The 20,591-nt window shown below is 44.1% G+C and overlaps 1 protein-coding gene and 1 non-coding gene across 2 annotated transcripts in view; one reads left to right on the forward strand and one right to left on the reverse strand.

The window, feature by feature from the left end:
* LOC140727060 (52 kDa repressor of the inhibitor of the protein kinase-like) overlaps positions 1 to 13,901 on the forward strand; it is a 120,187-nt gene extending 106,286 nt beyond the window's left edge. The window contains exon 6 of the mRNA XM_073044283.1: positions 13,797 to 13,901. Coding sequence (XP_072900384.1) covers positions 13,797 to 13,862 — 66 coding nt within the window. The 3' untranslated portion in view covers positions 13,863 to 13,901. The remainder of the gene's footprint in view (positions 1 to 13,796) is intronic.
* Positions 11,498 to 11,569, reverse strand: trnap-agg (transfer RNA proline (anticodon AGG)). Its single transcript has one exon. It is a non-coding gene; the product is annotated as a tRNA-Pro (tRNA).
* Positions 13,902 to 20,591: the final 6,690 nt, after the last annotated feature.

Consider the following 20,591-nt stretch of genomic DNA (forward strand, 5'->3'; position numbering starts at 1 on the left):
TCCTAATCTCTCTACAGTACAGATAACTACGCTCACTTGCCCATCCATTGAGATGCTCCCACAACCAATGATCTCACTTTAAGGGCTCTTTATCTCATTATCTCATGTTCTCATTTTTTATTGCTATTTATTTATATTTGCATTTGTACAGTTTATTGTCTTCTGCACTCTGATTGATCCTGTATTAGCTACTATTCTATAGATTTGCTGAGTATGCTCGCAGTAAAATGAATCTCTGAGTTGTATATGGGGACAACTGATAATAATTTTACTTTGATTGTGCGACTAGGCACAGCTCAAATGCCATTTCTAAGTTTGTCCAGGCTGCAGCTATTGGCAGAATCTCAGATGGTGCAGGAATCAGATCAGCTGCTTGAATAGTGTCACAGCAACAACCTTGCAGCCAACGTCAATAAGACCAAGGAATTGATTGTGGACTTCCAGAAGGGGAAAAGGTGAACATTCTCGAGTTTCTGGGTGTCGACATCTCTGGAGATCTGTCCTGGGCCCAACATATTGATGCAATTACGAAGAGGGCACAACTGCGGCTGTATTTCATTGGCAGTTTGAAGAGACTCGATAAGTCACTAAAGGCACCAATTTTTGATGTGTTGTGGAGAGCATTCTACCTGGTTGCATCATCATCTGGTATGGGGGGTGGGGAGAGACTGCACAGGATCAGAAAAAAGCTGCAGAAAGTTGTGGACTCTGCTAGCTTCATCGTGGGTACGAGAATCCCCAGGATAAAGAACAGCTTCAAAAAGCAACGTTCAAAAAGGCAGCATCCATCATTGAGGACCCCCACCACCCAGGACGTGCCCTCTTCTCATTGCTACTATCCAGGTGGAGGTGCAGGAACCTGAAGACACACACTCAGCGTTTCAGGAACAGCTTCTTCCCCTCTTTCATGAGATTTATGAATGGGCAATGAACCCATGAACACTAACACCTCAGTACTTTCCCTTCCCTTTTTACCTGATTTCATTTCATATAAGCTCTTCATTGTATTTTTTATTATCATGTATTGCCGAACTCCGGTGCCACAAAACAACAAATTTCACGACATATGCTAGTGATCCTGATCCTGATTCCTCCAGGAGGAGGATCTGTGTCCAGAACAAATGGTAAGTGCAGGGAGGAGACACATCACACCGGTTCCATCCTCCAGTGAGAGCCCAACCTGCTGCCTGTGACAAATTGCAAACAAGAGAGCGTCCTCAATAAGGTCACTGCATTTAATAAACACGAGAGATTCTGCAGATGCTAGAAGTCCAGAGTAACCCACACAAAGTGCTGGGGGATCTCAGCAGCTGGGGTAGCAATTGTGGAGAAGAATAAACATTCAATGCTTTGGGCCAAGATCCAATGCTTTCAGTTTCTCCAGCCTTTTATTGTTTTATCTTTCTTGTTGGTGAAGCGCTCACTGCTGTGGGACCGGAGTGCATCACGGTATCTTGTTCCAGCTATGAGATCTACTTCTGCCGGCCTCTTAAAGTTATACCATCTCCCTCAAAAGATAATTGGCAAGTCAGCTTTCTTTAACTATGCACCCAAACTGTGGAATTCAATATCTGAAACCATAAGGGATGCAGACTCAGCTGAACTCAGAACCTATACCAAGAGGCATCCATAGTCACGGACCCCCACCACCCAGGCCAAGTTCTCTTCTTGCTCCTGCCATCAGTAAGGAGGCACAAGAGCTTCAGGACCCGCACCACCAGGTTCAGGAACGGTTATTACCTCAAGCATCAGGTTCATGAATCAGTGGGGATAACATCACTCACCTTCACTAGCTCTCTCCCATCACTGAACTGTTGCCACAACCTGTGGACATCTCAGGTTCTTGAGATTTTTAAATTATTATTAATATGTTTTTTTGTACTTACACAGTTTGCTGCTTTTTGCAGTTTGTCCATTGTGCTGGGTGCAGTCTTTCATTAATTCTATTGTGTTTCTGGTACTTACTGTGAATGCCCACAAGAAAATGAATCTCCGGTTGTATATAGTGACATATATATACTTTAATAATAGATTTACTTTGGACTTTATTTATTTGTTTGACCTTACATTTAATTAATTAACATCTTTTTTGTCTTTTTTTTAAATGTTTGCACTTTATCCCATTGTATGGCACTTTGATTTGTATGAAAGTGCTCGATAAATAAAATTATTAATATCATTATTATTATTATTACTATTATCAAGACTGGAAAGGTGGGAAGAAGCCAGGGTACAAAGTGGGCAGAGGGGAAGGAGTACAAGCTGACAGGTGATAGGTGAGACCAGGTGAAGGGGAACCTGGGAGGGTTGGGGAGGGTGTGCAAATTGAGATTCATTTATGTATCACATGTACAAGTCAAGTCAAGTCACTTTTTATTGTCATGTTGACCATAACGGCTGGTACAGTACACAGTAAAAACGAGACGACGTTTTTCAGGACCATGGTGCACAGGTAATCAGTAAACAGCTCACTCACCTGGTGACGAGACCTCAGTGGTGGCAGGGTATTCATTAGTCTCCTAGCCTGGGGGGAAGAATCTGTTACCCAGTCTGCAGTCCTAGTCCTGATTCTCCTGTTCCTCCTTCCTGACAGAAAACATTTACCACCAGGGTCAAGGTCAGCTTCTATCCCACTGTTATAAACTCTTAAATGAGCCTTCTTCAGGCTAAAAATGCAGTCTTGGCTTCACAGTTACCCCTTGCACCTTATCGACTGTCTGCACTACACTTCCTCTGTAACACTTCACTCTGCATTCCCTTTGTATATTCAGTAAATTTACGTCTTGCGGTGATCTGGATGGACAGCAAGCAGAACAAGGTCTTTCACTGTACTGCATACATGTGACAATAATAAACCGGTTACCATTCAGCAATTATATTCCCTGTACCAGCATTGAACCTGTTCGTTCACCCCAAACTGGCCTTGTGGTCTGCTGTTCCAAGTAAGTCTCTCAAAAATCCCATGGTGAAAATAATTGTCATAGGGGCCTATTGTATATTGGTTTGCTGAATAACGGAGTGGGTAAAGTGCCTAATTCCAGAAACAGAGAGAATGATAAGCCTTCCTTTTATGGGAGTCAGTCCTAGCGGGGATATTCAGGAAACTGTACAGGAAGCTGTTAAATACAGTGCTTATTCCCAAATCAAGGAAGTACGTTCAGAGAGGTACACAAATCTCCATTGTAGAGTGAAGACAATAATCCACTCTACAGCTTCCGGTGTGCCGTCCTATTTGTTGGCTATGCGTTTAGGTTTTGTGCAGCCTGGTTGAATTAAATCTGCCATGCTCATTTGGAGCTGCTACATGGTTGAGGCACCCCCAGGCTCAGTTCTCCGTCTGGGGTGTGCTGGAGACAGTGACATCTACTTCTGCAGCAACTGCCACAGGCTTGGAATGGCCAAAACCAATTCAATATTTAGAGCTATAGAGTCTTAGAGCACATAAACAGGCCCTTTGGCCCATCTAGTCTGTGCCAAATTGTTATTCTGTCCAGTTGATCTGCACCTAGACCACAGCCCTTCATACCCTCCCATCCATGTACCTATCCAAACTTCTCTTCAATGTCACATCCACCACTTCCGCTGGCAGCTCGTCCCACAGTTGCACCACCCGTTGAGTGAAGGCGTTCCCCTTTAAATGTGTTACTTTTCACCTTTAACCTTCTATTTATAGCTTCAGTCCACCTCCGTGATAAAAAGCCTGCTTGCATCTACCCTATCTATACCCCTCAAAACTTTGAATACCTCTATCAAATCTCCTCTCATTCTCCTAAGCCCCAGGGAATGATGTCCTAACTCTTTCAAGCTTTCCCTATGTCAGGTCCTTATAAATATTCTCTGTCCTCATGTGGCCTAAATTGAATGGATGTGGAGAGGATGTTTTCTGTGGTGGGGAAGTCTAGGACCAGTGGGCAGAGTCTCAGAATAGAGGAATGTCCATTTAGAGATTAGGAGGAATTTCTTTAGCCACAAGGTGGTGAATCTGAGGAATTCATTGCCACAGACGGCTGGAGGCCAAGTCATTGAGTGTATTTAAGGTGGAGGTTGATAGGTTCTTGATTTTTCAGTGTCAAAGGTTAAGGGGAGAAGGAAGGAGTATGGAAACATAGAAACATAGAAAATAGGTGCAGGAGTAGGCCATTCGGCCCTTCGAACCTGCGCCGCCATTCAGTATGATCATGGCTGATCATCCAACTCAGCCATGATCATACTGAATGGTGGTGCAGGCTCGAGAGGGTTGAGTTGAGTTGAGAGGGATAATAAATCACCCATGAAGGAATGGCAGAGCAGACTCGATGGGCTGAATGGCCTAATCCTGCTCCTATGGTTTTATTATTTTATGTGGTCAAGGAATTGCAGCCAATCTGCATGCAGCAGGGTCACACAATCAGCAGTTTTAAAGTTGTTTCATGGGATTGAAATGTTGGGACTTACAACATAAAAGAGGGAGGTCAAACCAGGATAGGACTTTCACAGTGAACAGTGGGGCCATGGGGAGTATTGTAGAACAGCAAGTTCTTGGAGCACAAGGCAGCTCGGTTGCATTGGAGGGAGATGACAGATAGCAGTGGTGAGAGAACTGCCAATGACCCATCACCAGATTCAGTTTCTTACACCTCAACCCTGGCAAACCTTCAGAGAACTGATCCAATATGAAGAGCAGAGCAGCATTGCATTTGAATTTGAATTGAACGAAAATGCTGGCATCCATCATTTTCTCTGACATGTCCTCTCCTCATTCTCATCAGCTACAAGAGCCTGAGAACTCACACTCAACATTTCAGGAGCAGCTTCTTCCTCTCCACCATCAGATTTCTAATGGGCAATGAACCCATGTACACTACCTCAATAATTATTCTCTTCTTGCACTCTTCTTTAATTTTATTTATATATAAATTTCTTATTGTAAATTAAAGTTTTTTATTATTATGTATTACAATGTGCTACTGCTGCGAAACAACAAAACTCACAACATATGCCAGTGATATTGAAGCTGATTCTGATTCTGACTCATCTGTTGATTTATCCAATGTTCCTCGCTGTCTAGTGTGGTGGCAAATGAGCCGTGAAATATGGTTTGGTTAAATTCTTCATGCAACGGCGAGAGGCTTGGCGGGAGATTTCATTCAACGCTCCTTTCGGAAGACGAGAATGGCAACTCATTTCAGAATCAGATTCATTATCCCTGACATTTGTTGTAAACTGTGTTGTTCTGAGGCAGCAGAACAGTGCAATACATTTTTAAAAATACTATACGTTACAATAAGAGTATGTTAGAAAAAAAATAAATAGTGAAAAAAGAGAGCAAAATTGTGAGCTAGTGTTTATGGGTTCATGGACCGTTCAGGAGCTGTTCCTAAAACGTTGAGTGCGTTTCTCCTGTTCCTCCTCAGTGATGGTAACAATGAGAAGGGGGCTTCCCCTGGATGGCAAGAGTCCTTCATGACGGGTATCACCTTCTTGAGGCATCGCCTTTTGAAGATGCCCTCGATGGTGGGGAGCCTAGTGCCCACGGTAGAGTAGGCTGGGTTTGCTCCTCCACAGCTTTTTCCGATCCCGTGCAGTGACCCTTCCGTGCCAGACAGTGATGTAACCGGTTGGAATGCTCTCGGCAGGACGCCTGCAGCAAAATCTGCTAGAGTCTTCGGTGTCATACCAAATCTCCTCAACGCCTAATGAGATATAGTTGCTGACATGTCTTTTTCATAATTGCATCAATATGTTGTTCCCAGGATAGACACTCAGAGACGTTGACACCCGGAAAACTGAAGCTCATTTTCTCTCGGTGTTTACTTACTGCCCATCACACTGCTGGCATTTAGGGGAGCAACGAAGGTCCTCCGTCTCTGACAGTGTCCGGGGCTTCCTCCATCGTGTCAGCAGTGTCCTCTTGGTTTTCACTGCTGTCAGTCATGCAAGTCCCAGGTGGAGACTCAAGAATGCCATTGCACACAGATGTAGAAGGATTCTTCAGTGCTGTTTCCATGACAATTTCTTTTCAACAGTCCCCTAGGAGGACCGGGGGTCCACTCTTTGTCTAGACTCTACCCTTTGACATGTTTGGCCATGGGTGACCCTACCAAGAGCCAAAGCACAAGGCCCTGACTCCAGCAACATAGCTCTCTGGGTCACTGAGGTACACAAGCCTCCAAACCCTACGACAAGGGTGAGTTCCTCGGAAGATTTAATCTGGGTAGTTGGATTGTAATCTTCTGATTGCTCGGTGTAATGGGCAGGATGTCCTGCTAATTGCTGTACACTGACCTATGCCTATTGGCTATATCCTGACCTACATTGCCTCGCTTCTCTATGCTTCCTTGGCCAACTGACTTTGGTACCCATCACTCAGGGATGTCTGCGACCTTCCACCTATGGTCCTTCACTCCTCCCCACCCCCACCCTCACACCTCATTCTCATCATTTCACTACTGATATCTGTTTGTACGGGAGACCCGCTCTAGAATGTCCAGCAATAGCTTCTTCCCCTCTCTTAGCATATTTCTGAACAGTCCATTAACCTGCGAACATCACCACAACGTTCACTGTATGTTTCAATGAATGTGACAAACAAAGCGAATGTTTGTCTTTAAACGTATTGTTACAACGCTGTTAAATAAAAGAAAGATGTATTTATATAGCACCCTTCACAATATTACCTTAAGATACAGGAGCAAAATTAGGCCATTCAGCCCTCTGAGTCCGCTCCATCATTCCGTCGTGGCTAAATTCTACTGCATTTCTTTATTTTTGTGTAAATGCCTGCCAGAGTATGAATCTTAAGGTAGTACCAGATATGTACCTTGGCTTTGACTTTTAATTTATATAGGTTGTCACAACCTGGTGGGTCAAGTGTCCATACTGTACTGGAACTGTTCTATGCTCTATCTTCTAATATAGTTCAAAAGGGGATAGTGTGACGGGTGCTATATAAATGCATCTTTCTTTTACTTAACAGCATTGTAACAATATTTTTAAAGGTAAAATTAGCTTTGATTGTCACATACTGTATACATTGAAACATACAGTAGCGTGCATCATTTGCATTGACGATGAACACAGTCTGAGGGTGTGCTGAGGGCAGCCAGGCTTCCGGCATCAACACAGCATGCCCACAATTTACTAACCCTAACCGGTAGGTCTTTGGAATGTAGGAGGAAACCAGGGGAGACCCCCAAGACCACAGAGAGAGCATACAAACTCCTTACAGACAGTGGTGGCAATTGAGCCCCTATCGTTGGCACTGTCTAATGTTGCACTCACTATGCCACCTGATGCCAGAGATGTATGTATCATTGGTGAATTTGAATATTGGGAGTGAAGTGTCACAGAGTCATACAGAGATCCAACCACAGAAACAGTCCCTTCAGCTCATTGGCTCCATGCTGACCTTTATTTCAGTAAGTATTATACCAGGTTATACCTGGGGGAAGGTATGACCTACTCAAAAGTGACAGGTTGCACCTGAACCCAAGGGGGACCAAGATTTTCACAGGCAGGTGTGCTAGAGCTGTTGGGGAGGGTTTAAACTAACTTGGCAGGGGGTGGGAACTGGAGTGAAGGGACTCAGGAAAGGACGGATGGTAAAAAAAGTAAAGATAGCGTGCAGTCAGATTGTCAGGAAGGACAGGCAGCTGAAGGGACTTAGTTGCAGCCAACAGGCTGAGTATCAAATCATTAGGGATGCAAATCAGAAAGGACAGCAAATATGGTACACAAGGTGTTGAATCTAAATGCATGTAGTATAAGAAATAAGGTGATGATCTTGTTGCAATATTACAGATTGTCAGTATGATGTTGTGGCCATCACTGAATCATGGCTGAAGGATGGTTGCAGTTGGGAACTGAATGTCCAAGGTTACACGTGGTATCAGAGGGATAGGAAGGTAGGCAGAGGGGGTGGTGTGGCTCTGCTGGTAAAGAATGGCATCAAATCAGTAGTACTCGCTGGAATTCAGAAGGATGAGGGGGGATCTGATTGAAACCTTTCAAATGTTGAAAGGCTGAGACCAAGTAGACGTGAAAAGGATGTTTCCCATGGTGGGAGAGTCTAGGACAAGAGGGCACAGCCTCAGGATAGAGGGGCACCTTTTCAAACAGAGATGTGGAGAGATTTCTTTAGCCGAAGAGTGGTGAATTTGTGGAATTTGTTACCACCTGCACTGTGGGGGCCAGGTTGTTGGGTGTATTTAAGGCAGAGATTGATAGGTTCTTGTTTGAACATGGCATCAGAGGTAACAGGGAGAAGGCTGGGAACTGGGGTTGAGGAGGAGATAGAAAAACAGGATCAGCCATGATGGAATGGTGGAGCAGACTCGATGGACCAGATGGCCTAATTCTGCTCCTGTGTCTTATGGTCCTAAGTGTTCATCTTCCCTTTTCATCGAAAGTCACTCCCCCGTGCTCACAAGGGATTGGCCCATTTAATGAGCTGTCTTTTGGTGCTACAGCTCCCGTTGATAACCTCACAGCCCCAATGGAGTATAAATCTGCTGCATTGAAAGCTCCAGGTCTCTTTTGCTTCGGGGGCTCACTGGGGTGGTCACCGGTGCCACGAGAAGGGTGCTGCAGTAAGAGGGCCTGAGCACACACTTTGGATAAGTATTTGTAACTGGGTGCAACTTGAAGGATTTACTGAATGTTTAGAGCCTGTCTTCTCCTGTAAATAGATAGTTAACATATCTACATAATAGGGGCAATCTATAGCCACCAATTAAAAAGTAGGTCTTTGAGATATGAGAGGAGACCAGAATTCACAGTGGGACGTGCAAACTCCACACAGGTTGCTGGAGATGTGAGGTGGTACTGTTATAAACTGTGCCAAATCTAAACTGATGGATCCTGGAATACAAGTCCATAATCCCTTGAAACTGGTGTCACAGTTAGATAGGGTGGCAAAAAGAGCTTTAGGCACATTGGCCTTGATAAATCAGAGTATTGAGTACAGGAGATGGGTTGTTATGTTGAAGTTGTATAAGACACTGGCTAGGACGAATTTGGAGTACTGTGTGCTGTTTTGGTCACCTACCTTCAGGAAAAATAGCAATAAGATTATAAAGAGAACAGAGAAAATTTGCAGGGACGTTGCTGGGTCTAGAGGACCTGAGTTATAGGGAACAGTTGAATAGGTTAGGACTTTAACCCCTGGAGTGTAGGGTAGTAAGAGGAGATTTGATAGAGGTACATAGAATGATGAGGGGTAAATGTAAACAGGCTTTTTCCACTGAGGTTGGATGAGAGTAGAACTAAAGGTCATAGGTTAAGGGTGAAAGGTAAAACCTGAGGGGGATGTTCTCCCCAGAGGATGGTGCGATGAAGGAACATGCTGCCAGTGGCATCAGATGTTTGAACCTTCCATACTATAATTTATATTATTATTGTTGTAATTTATAGTATATTTTACATATTGCACTGTACTGCTGCCACAAAACAACAAATTTCATGACTTACAACGTGATAACAAACCTGATTCTGATTCTGACTTAGTGGAAGTGGTGGACCTGGGTTTGATTGCAACATTGAAGAGAAGCTTGGGTAAGTACATGGGTGGAAGATGTATGGAAAGATGTTGTCCAGGTGCAGGTTGATGGGATTGGGCAGGATAAGAGTACAGCACAGACTAGAAGGGCTGAAGAGCCTGAAGCACCTGTTTCTTTGCACTATGATTCTAAAAGCATTCAATATGAAACATAGGTGCCATTCGCAAGGCACGTTGATATTAGCTCCCACTTGAGAGTAGAGTGGAAGGAAATGTGGAGAATTAATTTGTGGCTCCCTTCCACTTATGCCAAGTATCCTCTTATCGAGTAGTCGGAACTGGAACTGTTCCTATCAGCTTCCATTGGCCTTGGCTAATGTTATCCATGGCTGAGCAACAGAATATTCCTGCAATGCGGATAGAGAAGATAGTGTCAAGTTCAGAGTTTATGGTCAAGTACAGTATGCTCAGACGTAATGAAGCACTTGCAGCAACTTCACAGGAAGACAGGCAACGTTCACAATAAAATCAGAAATATAAATTATACACAAGAAATAATATAATTAGAACTAAATAAAACAAAGTGTATTTTAGTGCAAAGTTGTCACATGTTGCTGAACTGCAGTGATTAGGGTTAGAATGTGGAACAGTATAGCTCATGAACTGGCCCTTCAGCTCACAACTCTGTGTCAAACCAATCAAGTTCAAGTTCAAGTAATCTGACTGTACATATAAAACCAAATGAAACAACATTCCCCTGGACTACGGTACACCACAAAGCATATATCACCCAAAAATGTCCAACTAATCTAGCCCCTTTGGCCTACATAATGTCCATATCCTCCCATTTTCCTGCACGTTCATGTGCCTAACTCAGAGCCTGATGAACTGCCTCTATTGTATTCACTGCCACCACCACCTCTGGCATCATATTCTGTGTTAAATACTTGCCCCGCTCATCTCATGTACTGATGAAAGGCCTCGGCCCAAAATGTTGACTCTTTATTCCTCTCCAAAGATGCTGCCTGATCTGCTGAGTTCCTCCAGCATATTGTGTGTGTTTTGCTTTAGATTTCCAGCATCTGCAGAATCTCTTGAGCTTATTTCCCACTTGTCTCCTTCGAACTTTTCCTCTCTTACCTTAAATGCATGCCTCTTAATACTCAACACCTCAACTCTGGGGAGAAGACACTGACTGCCAATTTATGCCTTGCATAATCTTATCAATCTCCCCTCAGCCTTGCCAGTCCAGAGAAAACAGACCAACATAGTCCAACCTCTCCTTATAGCACATGCCCTCTAATCCAGGCAGTGTCCTGGTAAACCTCTTCTGCACCATCTTCAAAGCTTCCACATCCTTCCTGTACTGTTCGCAGTTGTCTTGGTGTAGAACTGACAGTTCCTTGGGAACACCAGATTGAGGAGGCGTTTGAGCATAAGAAAGCCAGACACCAGGAATTGGTAGAGCAGTGCCTGGGATGGGATGGACAGCATCTTGTGAGCCTGCAGAGGTGGGGTGTAGAGGATTTGCTGGCCGGTCACTGGGCAGAACCTACTCTCTCCTGATGCAAAGAAGAGAGCCATCAAGGCCGTCCCAGAGGCTGCTGAGCGAGCCTCCAGATGGCAATGGACCAGTGCTAGTGGGACATAAGCAGGGGCCTGATCATCTATGGCTGGACCGCCTGGGCGAGAGTTTCTGATGTGGAAAGACCCAAAATACCCGATGTCCCCAGGTTATGTCACTGATGACGTACCCTAGGATATATATCTCAGCATCATTCAAATCAAAAAGAAAAAAAAGAAAAGAAAAGTGTAAAAGCTACCAAGTGCAGTTTAATTAAACAATGGAGTCATAGAGCACCACCACACAAATGCTTAAATAGGACATCTAGTCTGTCCACTGTCCCATGGACACAGAATAAGCATCTCCCAAACGGGACCTCAAATGGTTATAAACAGGTATACTGACACTTATAAACGTTTATATCCAAACCACAATCACCTCTGGTGTCTCGTAAAGTAGGGCTCGTCCGGGATTTGAACCCGGGACCTCTCGCACCCTAAGCGAGAATCATACCCCTAGACCAACGAGCCAACTTATTTAGGTTGATTGGTCTCCATACTTAGGTTTCTGTTGAGACCAGATTATTTCGATGTTGAGAATTGTCAGGGATTTCCTTCGAATAGTGGCACACTTGTAGGGACTCCCTTAAATAAATATTGACAGGACAGGGTCCTGGGGACGCACTAAAATACTGACTCACTGCCGTGACCCGAGTAAATACCGTCCTACTCCTGGGGACCCCAGTAAATGCTGACACACTCCCCCTGGTATACATCAGTGGGCTCCCGGGAACAGTTTGTCCTGGCTCTGGAAAAGTGTTTCCAGCTGTCTGAATGAAATTCCTTCTTGTTACAGAAAACATTTCTTTTCAGAGACAGAATAAATTGCTGTCTCATTATCGCAATTTAATACACTGCCCTCCTACTACAGAATATTTCACTCGGGGGAGGGGGGCAGGACAGAATTGAGGGATTGATGAAACCACAGTCCATTAGACTTAGAAGCAGAATGAGACCATTTATTTTAAAATTATTATTTGGAGATTAAGTGGGAAAAACGTACAAACTCCTTACAGACAGTGCCGGAATTAAACTCCGATTTGTAATAGCTCCGTGCTAACTCCCTCCGCTATCGTATCAGATCATTCCGTCCACCAAGGCTGCTCCGCCACTCCATCATGGCTGGTTTATTATCCCTCTCAACCCCTTTCTCCTGCCTCTTGGTTACCACTGGAACTCCAGATACAGAGCTCTAGATCTTGGTTATGTTAATTATCCTGCTCCCTGGTCCAGAGATAAGTTACTTAGTGAGGGATGAGCATTGCGGTGGTGAATCTGTGGAATTCAATGCCACAAATGGCTGTGGAGGCCAAGTCATGTATACTTAAAGTGGAGGTTGATACAGTCTCCATTAGTGTGTCAAAGGTCACAGGAGAAGACAACAGAATGGCCCTGAGAAGGATAATGAATCAGACATGATGGAGTGGCAGGCCACTTTTGATGGGCTGAATGGCCTAATTTGCTCCTGTGTCTTGGGCTCTTGTTGTAATTGGTTGCATCACTGCTGGTAAGGAGGGAGGGACCACTGCTCAGGATGGGCAAAGGCTGCAGAAAGTTCCAAACTCGGCCATCTCCATCATGGTCACTTGCCTCCCCGACAACGAGGGCACCTTCAGAAGCCAATACCTAAAAAAGGTGGCACGCACCAGTAAGGACCCCCCCCCCCCCCCCCGTAAACTTAGTTCGGATTCAGATTTCGTTACCACATCTACTTGGAAGCACGCAGTAGAATGTGTCATTTGTGTTAACAGCCAACACCCGAGATTGTGCTGGGGGCAGCCTGCAAGTGTTGTCACGCATTCTGGTGCCTCAAAAAATGTCCACAATGCTCGGCAGAACCACATAGAACACAACACGGAGGAAAACAAAGCCAGAAGAACAAGCCCCTTTCCTCCCTCCCTCCCTCCCACCCGCACGGGCAAACAGACCTCCAAACTCGGGACGGTCCTCCGAGTCTCTAGTTTCCAGTCTCCAAGCTTCAGCCGTTGGACTTCAAGGTCCGGACTTCCAGTTGACCTTCGGGCCACAAAACAACTGATTTCACGACACATACATAATTCAGGGATAATAAACCTGGGTTTGGTTCCAGTTCTTCTGAGACTGATGAGCAAAACCTACAAAATTAAATCTACAAGTCTAATTCTCATGTTAGAAGCACGGGCTCCATCCCAGTGCCTGTCCTGCAAAGAAATTTAGTATCTTGACAATAGAGTTACGAGGTAACAGACGTGGTAGCTGCACTTGCTGTGGTGAAGATATTGTGCTCTTTACCCTGCTTCTGAGCTGACAGCTGAATCACTATAATTAGACAGATGCAATACCAAAGATTACTGAGGAATTTGAATTTCACCCCTTCTGGAAATGATAATGGGCTGGATAGTTTGCCCAGACCCTCATGTGCCAGCGACAGGGATGCATGTCAGAGATCAAGCTGCCTGCTAATTGCCATCTTATCTTTGGACTATTTCAGTCCGGACACGCTCAAGAGGGCCTGGGAGACAGAAGGATAATTAGTCTTCATTTGGCAAAAGGAAAGAGAAGGAGAAAGGGGGCAACAATTGTAATATTTGACTTCTGTTATTGGTTTATTAATTGTCACATGCACAGTGAAAAACTTGTCTTGCATGTTTATTTATTTACAAGTCTATCTACCTGTTATTTATTTATATCAATCTGTTTGTTTATTTTATTTATTTAGAGATACGTTGTGGAACAGGTTTTTCCAGCCCAACAAGCCGCAACACCCCGCGACCCATCTATTTAACCTAACCGCCAGACAACTTACAATAACCAATTAGCTTACTAACCCATACATCTTTGGACTGTGGGAGGGAACTGGAGGAAACCCACACATTCCACGAGGATGGCTTACAGACTCCTTACAGATGGCACCAGAATTAAACTCCGAACTCCGAGTCGCTGAGCAGTGAGGGCATTGCCCTAACCGCTACGCCATGGTGGTGCCCGTGGTATACTGTCCGTACAGATCATTTAATTAGATTCTGATTCATTTAATCATGTACTTGTACAGAATGTGTGAAACATACAGTGAAATGCGGTGTTTGCGTTAACAACCAACACATCCAAGGAATGTGCTGGGGGCAGCCCGCAAGTGTTGCCACACATTCCAGTGTCAACGTAGCATGCCCGCGGTGTTCAGCAGAACAACAACAATTCCAATCCCTGTTACCATTTCGGTCTGTCGACCCATGTCCCCCTTTACTGCCAAGATGAGGCCACTCTCAGGTTGGACAGCAATGAGCCAATAACCATCGGATGATCAGAGGTGGTCAATTTCTGGGTGTCACTATCTCAGGGGACCTGTCCTGGACCCATCATATAAATATAAATATAATATAACTGCGCCTCTACTTCCTCAGGAATCTGCAGAGGTTCAGCCTGTCTTCAAAAACCTTGGCAAACTTCTATAGAGGTGTGGTGGAAAGTGTGCTGATTGGCTGCATTATGACCTGGTATGGGAACACCAACTTGCCCATCACATCTTTGAAATTACCTCCTCTCACTTTAAATGCATACCCTCTAGCATTTCTCTCCCTCAACATTTCCTTGACCACATAAAACAATAAGACCATAAGACATAGGAGAAAAACTAGGCCATTCAGCCCATCAAGTGTGCTCTGCCATTCCATCATGGCTGATTTACTATTCCAATCAATTCCATTCTCCTGACTTCTCCCCTTAAACTATGACGCCCTAACTATCAAAAACTATCAACCTCTGGTTTAAATATACTCAGTGACTTGGTTTCCACAGTCGTCCATTGCAATGAATTTCACAGATATTTTCAAAAGGCGATGCCTTGAAAAGGAGGGCATCCATAATTATGCACCTTTACTACCCAGGAGATGCCCTCTTCCTATTGCTACCATTAAGGAGGAGGTGCAGGAGCCTGAAGACCCACACTCAACATTTTCAGGAACCGTTTCTTCCCCTCCTCCATCAGATTTCTGAATGGACAATGAACCCATGAACACTACCTCACTATTTTTCCCTCTCTTTTTGCACTACTTATTTAATTTACATATACTTTTTATTGTAAATTATCGCTTTCATTACTATGCATTGCAATGTACTGCTGCCATATAGCAACAAATTTCACTACATTTGGCAGTGATATTAAACCTGATTCTGCTTCAGATTCACCACCCTTTGGCTGAAGAAATTCCTCCTCATTTCTTAAATGGACGTCCCTCTTTTCTGAGGCTGTGCCCTCTGGAAATACACTCCCCCACTATAGGAAACATCCTCTCCACATCCACTCTATCTAGGCCTTTCAACATTTGATAGGTTTCAATAGGATCCCCACCTCATTCTTCTGAATTCCAGTGATTACAGGCCCAGAGTCATCGAACGTTTCTCATACATTAACCCTTTCATTCCAAGAATCATTCTCGTGAACCTCCTCTGGACCCCGTCCAATGTCAGCAAATATTTCTTAGATAAGGGCTCGAAAATTGCTCACAATACTCGAAATGTAGTTTGACCAATGCCTATAAAGCCTCAGCATTTCATCTTTGCTCTTATGTTCTTGTCTTCTTGAAATGAATGCTAGCATTGCATTTGCCTTCCTCACCACTGACCCAACCTGCAAGTTAACCTTTAGTGAATCCTGCACAAGGACTCCCAAACACGAGGAAATCTGCAGATGCAGGAAGTTCAAGCAACACACACAAAATGCTGATGGAACGCAGCAGGCCAGGCAGCATCTATAGGGAGAAGCACTGTCGACGTTTCGGGCCGAGACCCTTTGTCAAGACTAACTGACTATCTTTCCTTTCAGTTAGTCCTGACGAAGGGTCTCAGCCCGAAACGTCGACAGTGCTTCTCCTTATAGATGCTGCCTGGCCTGCTGCGTTCCACCAGCATTTTGTGTGTGTTGCAAGGAATCCCAAATCCCTTTGCACCTCTGATATTTGGAATTTCTCCACATTCAGAAAATAGTCTACATCTTTATTCCTTCTTCCAAAATGCATGACCATGTACTGTAATTCCCTACACTATAATCCATCTGCCATTTCTTTGCCCATTCACCTCATCTTGGTCCTTCTGCAGACTCCCTGTTTCCTCGGTTCTATCTGCCCCTCCACTAATCTATGTACCATCAACAAACTTGGCCACAAAACCATCAATTCTGTCATCCAAATTATTAACATAAAAAATAAGAAGAAGTGGTCCTACACAGACCCCTGTGGAACTCGTCTAGTCACTGGCAGCCTACCAGAAAAGGCTCCCTTTATACTCACTCTTTGCCTCCTGCCAGTCAGCCAATCTATCCATGTCAGTATCTTGCCTGTAATACCATTGGCCCTTAACTTGTTATGCAGCCTCATGTGTGAAACCTTGTCAACTTTCACAACATCGACTGATTCTCCTTTGACTATCCTGCCTGTATCCCCTCAATGAATTCCAACATATTTGTCAGGCAAAGTTTCCCCTTAGGAAAACCATCTGCCTTTAAGTAATCCAAAACCTCTTCCTTAATAATGGACTCCAGCATCTTTCCAACCACTGAAGTCTGGCTAAATGGTCTATAATCTCCTTTCTTCTGCCTCCCTTCCTTCTTGAAGAATGGAGTAACATTTGCAATTTTCCAGTCCTCCAGAACCAATCCAAAATCTAATGATTCTTGAACGATCACTATTAATGTCTCCCAATCTCTTCAGCTACCTCTTTCAGAACCCTGAGGTGTACACCATCTGGTCCAGATGGCTTATCTATCTTCAGACCTTTCAGCTTCCCAAGCACCTTGTCCTTAGTAAAAGCATCTACAGTCACTTGTGCCCCCTGACACTCTTGGATTTCTTGACGGGTGCAATGTACTTATTTAGTTCATCTGCCATTTCTTTGTCCCCTGTTACTATCTTTTCCACGTCACTTTCTGGCAGTCCGATATCCACTCTTCCCTCTCTTTTACTCTTCATATATCTGAAAGAAAAAAACTTTTTGTATCCTCTTTTATATTATTGGCTAGCTTACTTTCAAAACAAGCCATAAGGAAAGAGCCATTTTCTCTCCTTACGGCTTTTTAGTTGTTTTCTGTTGGTTTTTAAAAGCTTCCTAATCCTCTACCTTCCCAACATTTTGCTATACTATATGGCCCCTCTTTTTAAAAATTTTATACTGTATTTGACTTCCCTTGTCCGCCATGATTGCCTCATCTGCTCTTTAGAATACTTCTTCTTTGGGATATATCTATCTTGCACCATCCTAATTGGTACCAGAAAATCCAGCCATTGCTGTTTTGATGTCAACCCTGCTAGTGTCTCATTCAGTGAACTTTTGACAGCTCCTCTCTCATGCCTCCATAATTCATTTTACTCCATGGTAATACTAATTCATCTGATGTTAGCTTCTTCCTCTGAATGTACAGGATTAATTCTATCATAAAAATAATCACTGTCTCCTTTAGGATTCCTTTAGCTTAAGCTGTCTAATCAAATTTGGTTTATTACACAACATCCAATGCAGAATTGCCTTTTCCCTCATGGGCTTCCCACAAGCTGCTTTAAAAAACCATCTCAAAGGCATTCTAAAAATTCCTTCTCTTGGGATCAAGCACCAACCTCATTTTCACAATCAACCTCCATATTGAAATCCCCATGACTATCATAACATTGCCCTTTTCACATGCCTTTTCTGTCTCCCATTGTAATTTGTACCCCACATCCTGGCTACTATTCAGAGGCCATTTATATAACTCCCATCAGATCACCTATCCTTACAGATCCTTATTTCTATCCAAAAGGATTCTACACCTTTCACTCCTTTCTAAGCATCTCATGTGTTCAATATTTATTGCTTATCTATCTACCAATTTATTTATTTATTTATTTATTATAATTTACTTTTTGTGTTTGTACACTGGCTGTTTGTCTGGTCTTTCACTGATTTTATTGTGTTTCTTGTATTTACTGTGAATGCCCAAAAGAAAAAGAATCTCAGTGTTGTATATGGTGAATATTTATTTATTTAGAGACACAGGATGGCCCAATGAGCCACAACACCCAGCAACTCACCAGTGGAAACACGAGGAAATCTGCAGATGCTGGAAATTTAAGCAACACGCACAAAATGCTGGTGGAACACAGCAGGCCAGGCAGCATCTATAAGGAGAAGCACTGTCGACGTTTCGGGCCGAGACTCTTTGTCAGGACTAACTCACCAGTGTAACACTGGTCTAATCACAAGGCAATTTGCAATGACTAATTAACCTACTAATCAGTACATTTTTGGATTGAGGGATGAAACCATAGCACCCGAAGAAAATCCACATGGTCACAGGGAGAACGTGCCATCTCTTTACAGAGGACGCTGGAATTGACCTCTGAACTCCAATAGTGATGCGCTAATTACTACACTACCGTTAATCTCCCCACTTTAATCTTCTTTCAGCCATGACTCAGCAATGCCCACAGTGTTATACCTCCCAACCTCTATCTAAGCTACAAGATCATTCTCCTTATTCCATATACTATGTGCATTAAAATATAACATCTTCAGTCTTGTTTTCATCACCTTTTCAATTTTGCCCCAATATGGGCTGCAGTTTTGTCCTATCACCTACCTGTATTGGCTCTCTTCCTGTATTCCCTCTACACATCAGACCTTAGATACCACACAGAGTCATGTCATCTGCAGAAATTCCCTGATGACTCTGCAATAGTTGGGTGTATAAGTGGAGGATGGAACGATGAATACAGGGCCCTGGTGGAGGACTTTGTCCAATGGTGCAAGCTGAATCATCTGCAGCTCAACATCAGAAAGACAAAGGAGATGGTGATGGGCTTTAGGAAGACTAAGCTCCCTGTTACTATTGATGGTGAGGTCTTGGATGAGCTGAGGAACTACAAGTACCTGGGGGTGCACCTGGATGACAGACTTGAGTGGAGCACCAACACACAGAGGCTGTGTACAAGAAGGGCCACAGTCGCCTCTACTTCCTGAGGAGACTGAGGTCCTATGGCATGTGCAAACCTCTCCTTCAGATGTTCTACCCGTCTGTTGTCACCAGTACAATCTTCTATGCGGTGGTGAGCTGGGGCAATGGCATCAACACGGGTGATGCCAACAGGCTCAATAAACTGATTAGAAAGTCTGGCTCTGTTATAGGAGTCAAACTGGACACACTGGAAGCTGTAGTAGAAAAAAGGACCCTACGGAAAATCCTGGCAATTCTGGACAATGTTTCTCACCCTCTGCGTGCCACCTTGGCTGAACAGAGAAGCACTTTTGGTAATAGACTGAGACAACTGTGCTGCTCCAAAGAGCGCGATATGAGGTCATTCTTACCCTCAGCCATCGGACTCGATAATGAGTCAACCTATAGCCAGGGAATTGATGACCCCCTCCCCCTCCTGTTAGACTGTTTGAGGTAATTTATTTTTTATTCTTTGTTGCTTCTCTTCTGATATTTGATTACTTGCATATTTGTGTACTTGTAATGCTACTGTGACACTATAATTTCCTTTGAGATCAATGAAGTATCTATCTATCGTTGTCTTTCCTGACAGACAGTCTCACTAAAGACTGCCCCATCCTTAGCCCTATCACTCAGTTTTCCATCCCCCTGTCAAATTAGTTTAAACTCTCCCCAACAGCTCTAGCAAACCTCCCTGCAAGGATATTGGTGCCACTCAACTTCAGGAGCAACTTGTCCATTTTGTAGAGGTCATACCTTCCTCAGCTGAGATCTCAATGATTGAGAGATCTGAAATCCTGCCCCATGCACCAGTTCCTCAGTCATGTAGTCATCTGCCAAGCTATCTTCACAGGTACATGGCTCATGCAGCAATCCAGAGATTACTATCCCTGAAGTCCTACTTTTCAGCTTTCTACATGACTCCTATATTCACTCTTTGGGACCTCATCCTTTTCCCCATTACATCATTGGTAGCAATATGTACCACAGCTTACGACTATTCATCCTCCTCCTTTAGAAGGCTGTCCATGGGTTCAGAGACATCCCTGACCCTGGCACCTGGGAAGCAACATACCATTGGGGTAAAACACAAAAATACAACTGCAGATGCTGTGGATCAAAGAATACGTACACAACGCTGGAAGAACTCAGCAGGCCAGGCAGCATCCGAGAGAAAAGAGTAGCCTACGTTTCGGGCCGAGACCCTTCATCAGGAATGGGGGGGGGGGGGGAGAGAGGGCCAAAGCCCAGTAATAGAGATAGGGGAGGGGGTAGGGCCTAGAGGCGCCCGGTGGAAAACCAATCAGAGGAAAGATAAAGGGGAGAGGGGAGGGGATAAGCATGAAAGAACTGTAGAGATAAAGAAGCGGAAAGTTGAAAGGGGAGAGAGACAGAGAGGGACACATTGGCTACTCTTTTCTCATGGATGCTACCATTGGGGTGTCTCTTTCATGGCGCAGAATCTCCTGTCTGCTCTTCTCTTATCACTACTGCACTCTTCTCCTCCCCTCTTCCTTTCTGAGCCAGACTCAGTGCCAGAGACCTGTGGCTTCC

Source organism: Hemitrygon akajei, chromosome 4, assembly GCF_048418815.1.
Source record: "Hemitrygon akajei chromosome 4, sHemAka1.3, whole genome shotgun sequence".
Lineage (NCBI taxonomy): Eukaryota > Metazoa > Chordata > Chondrichthyes > Myliobatiformes > Dasyatidae > Hemitrygon > Hemitrygon akajei.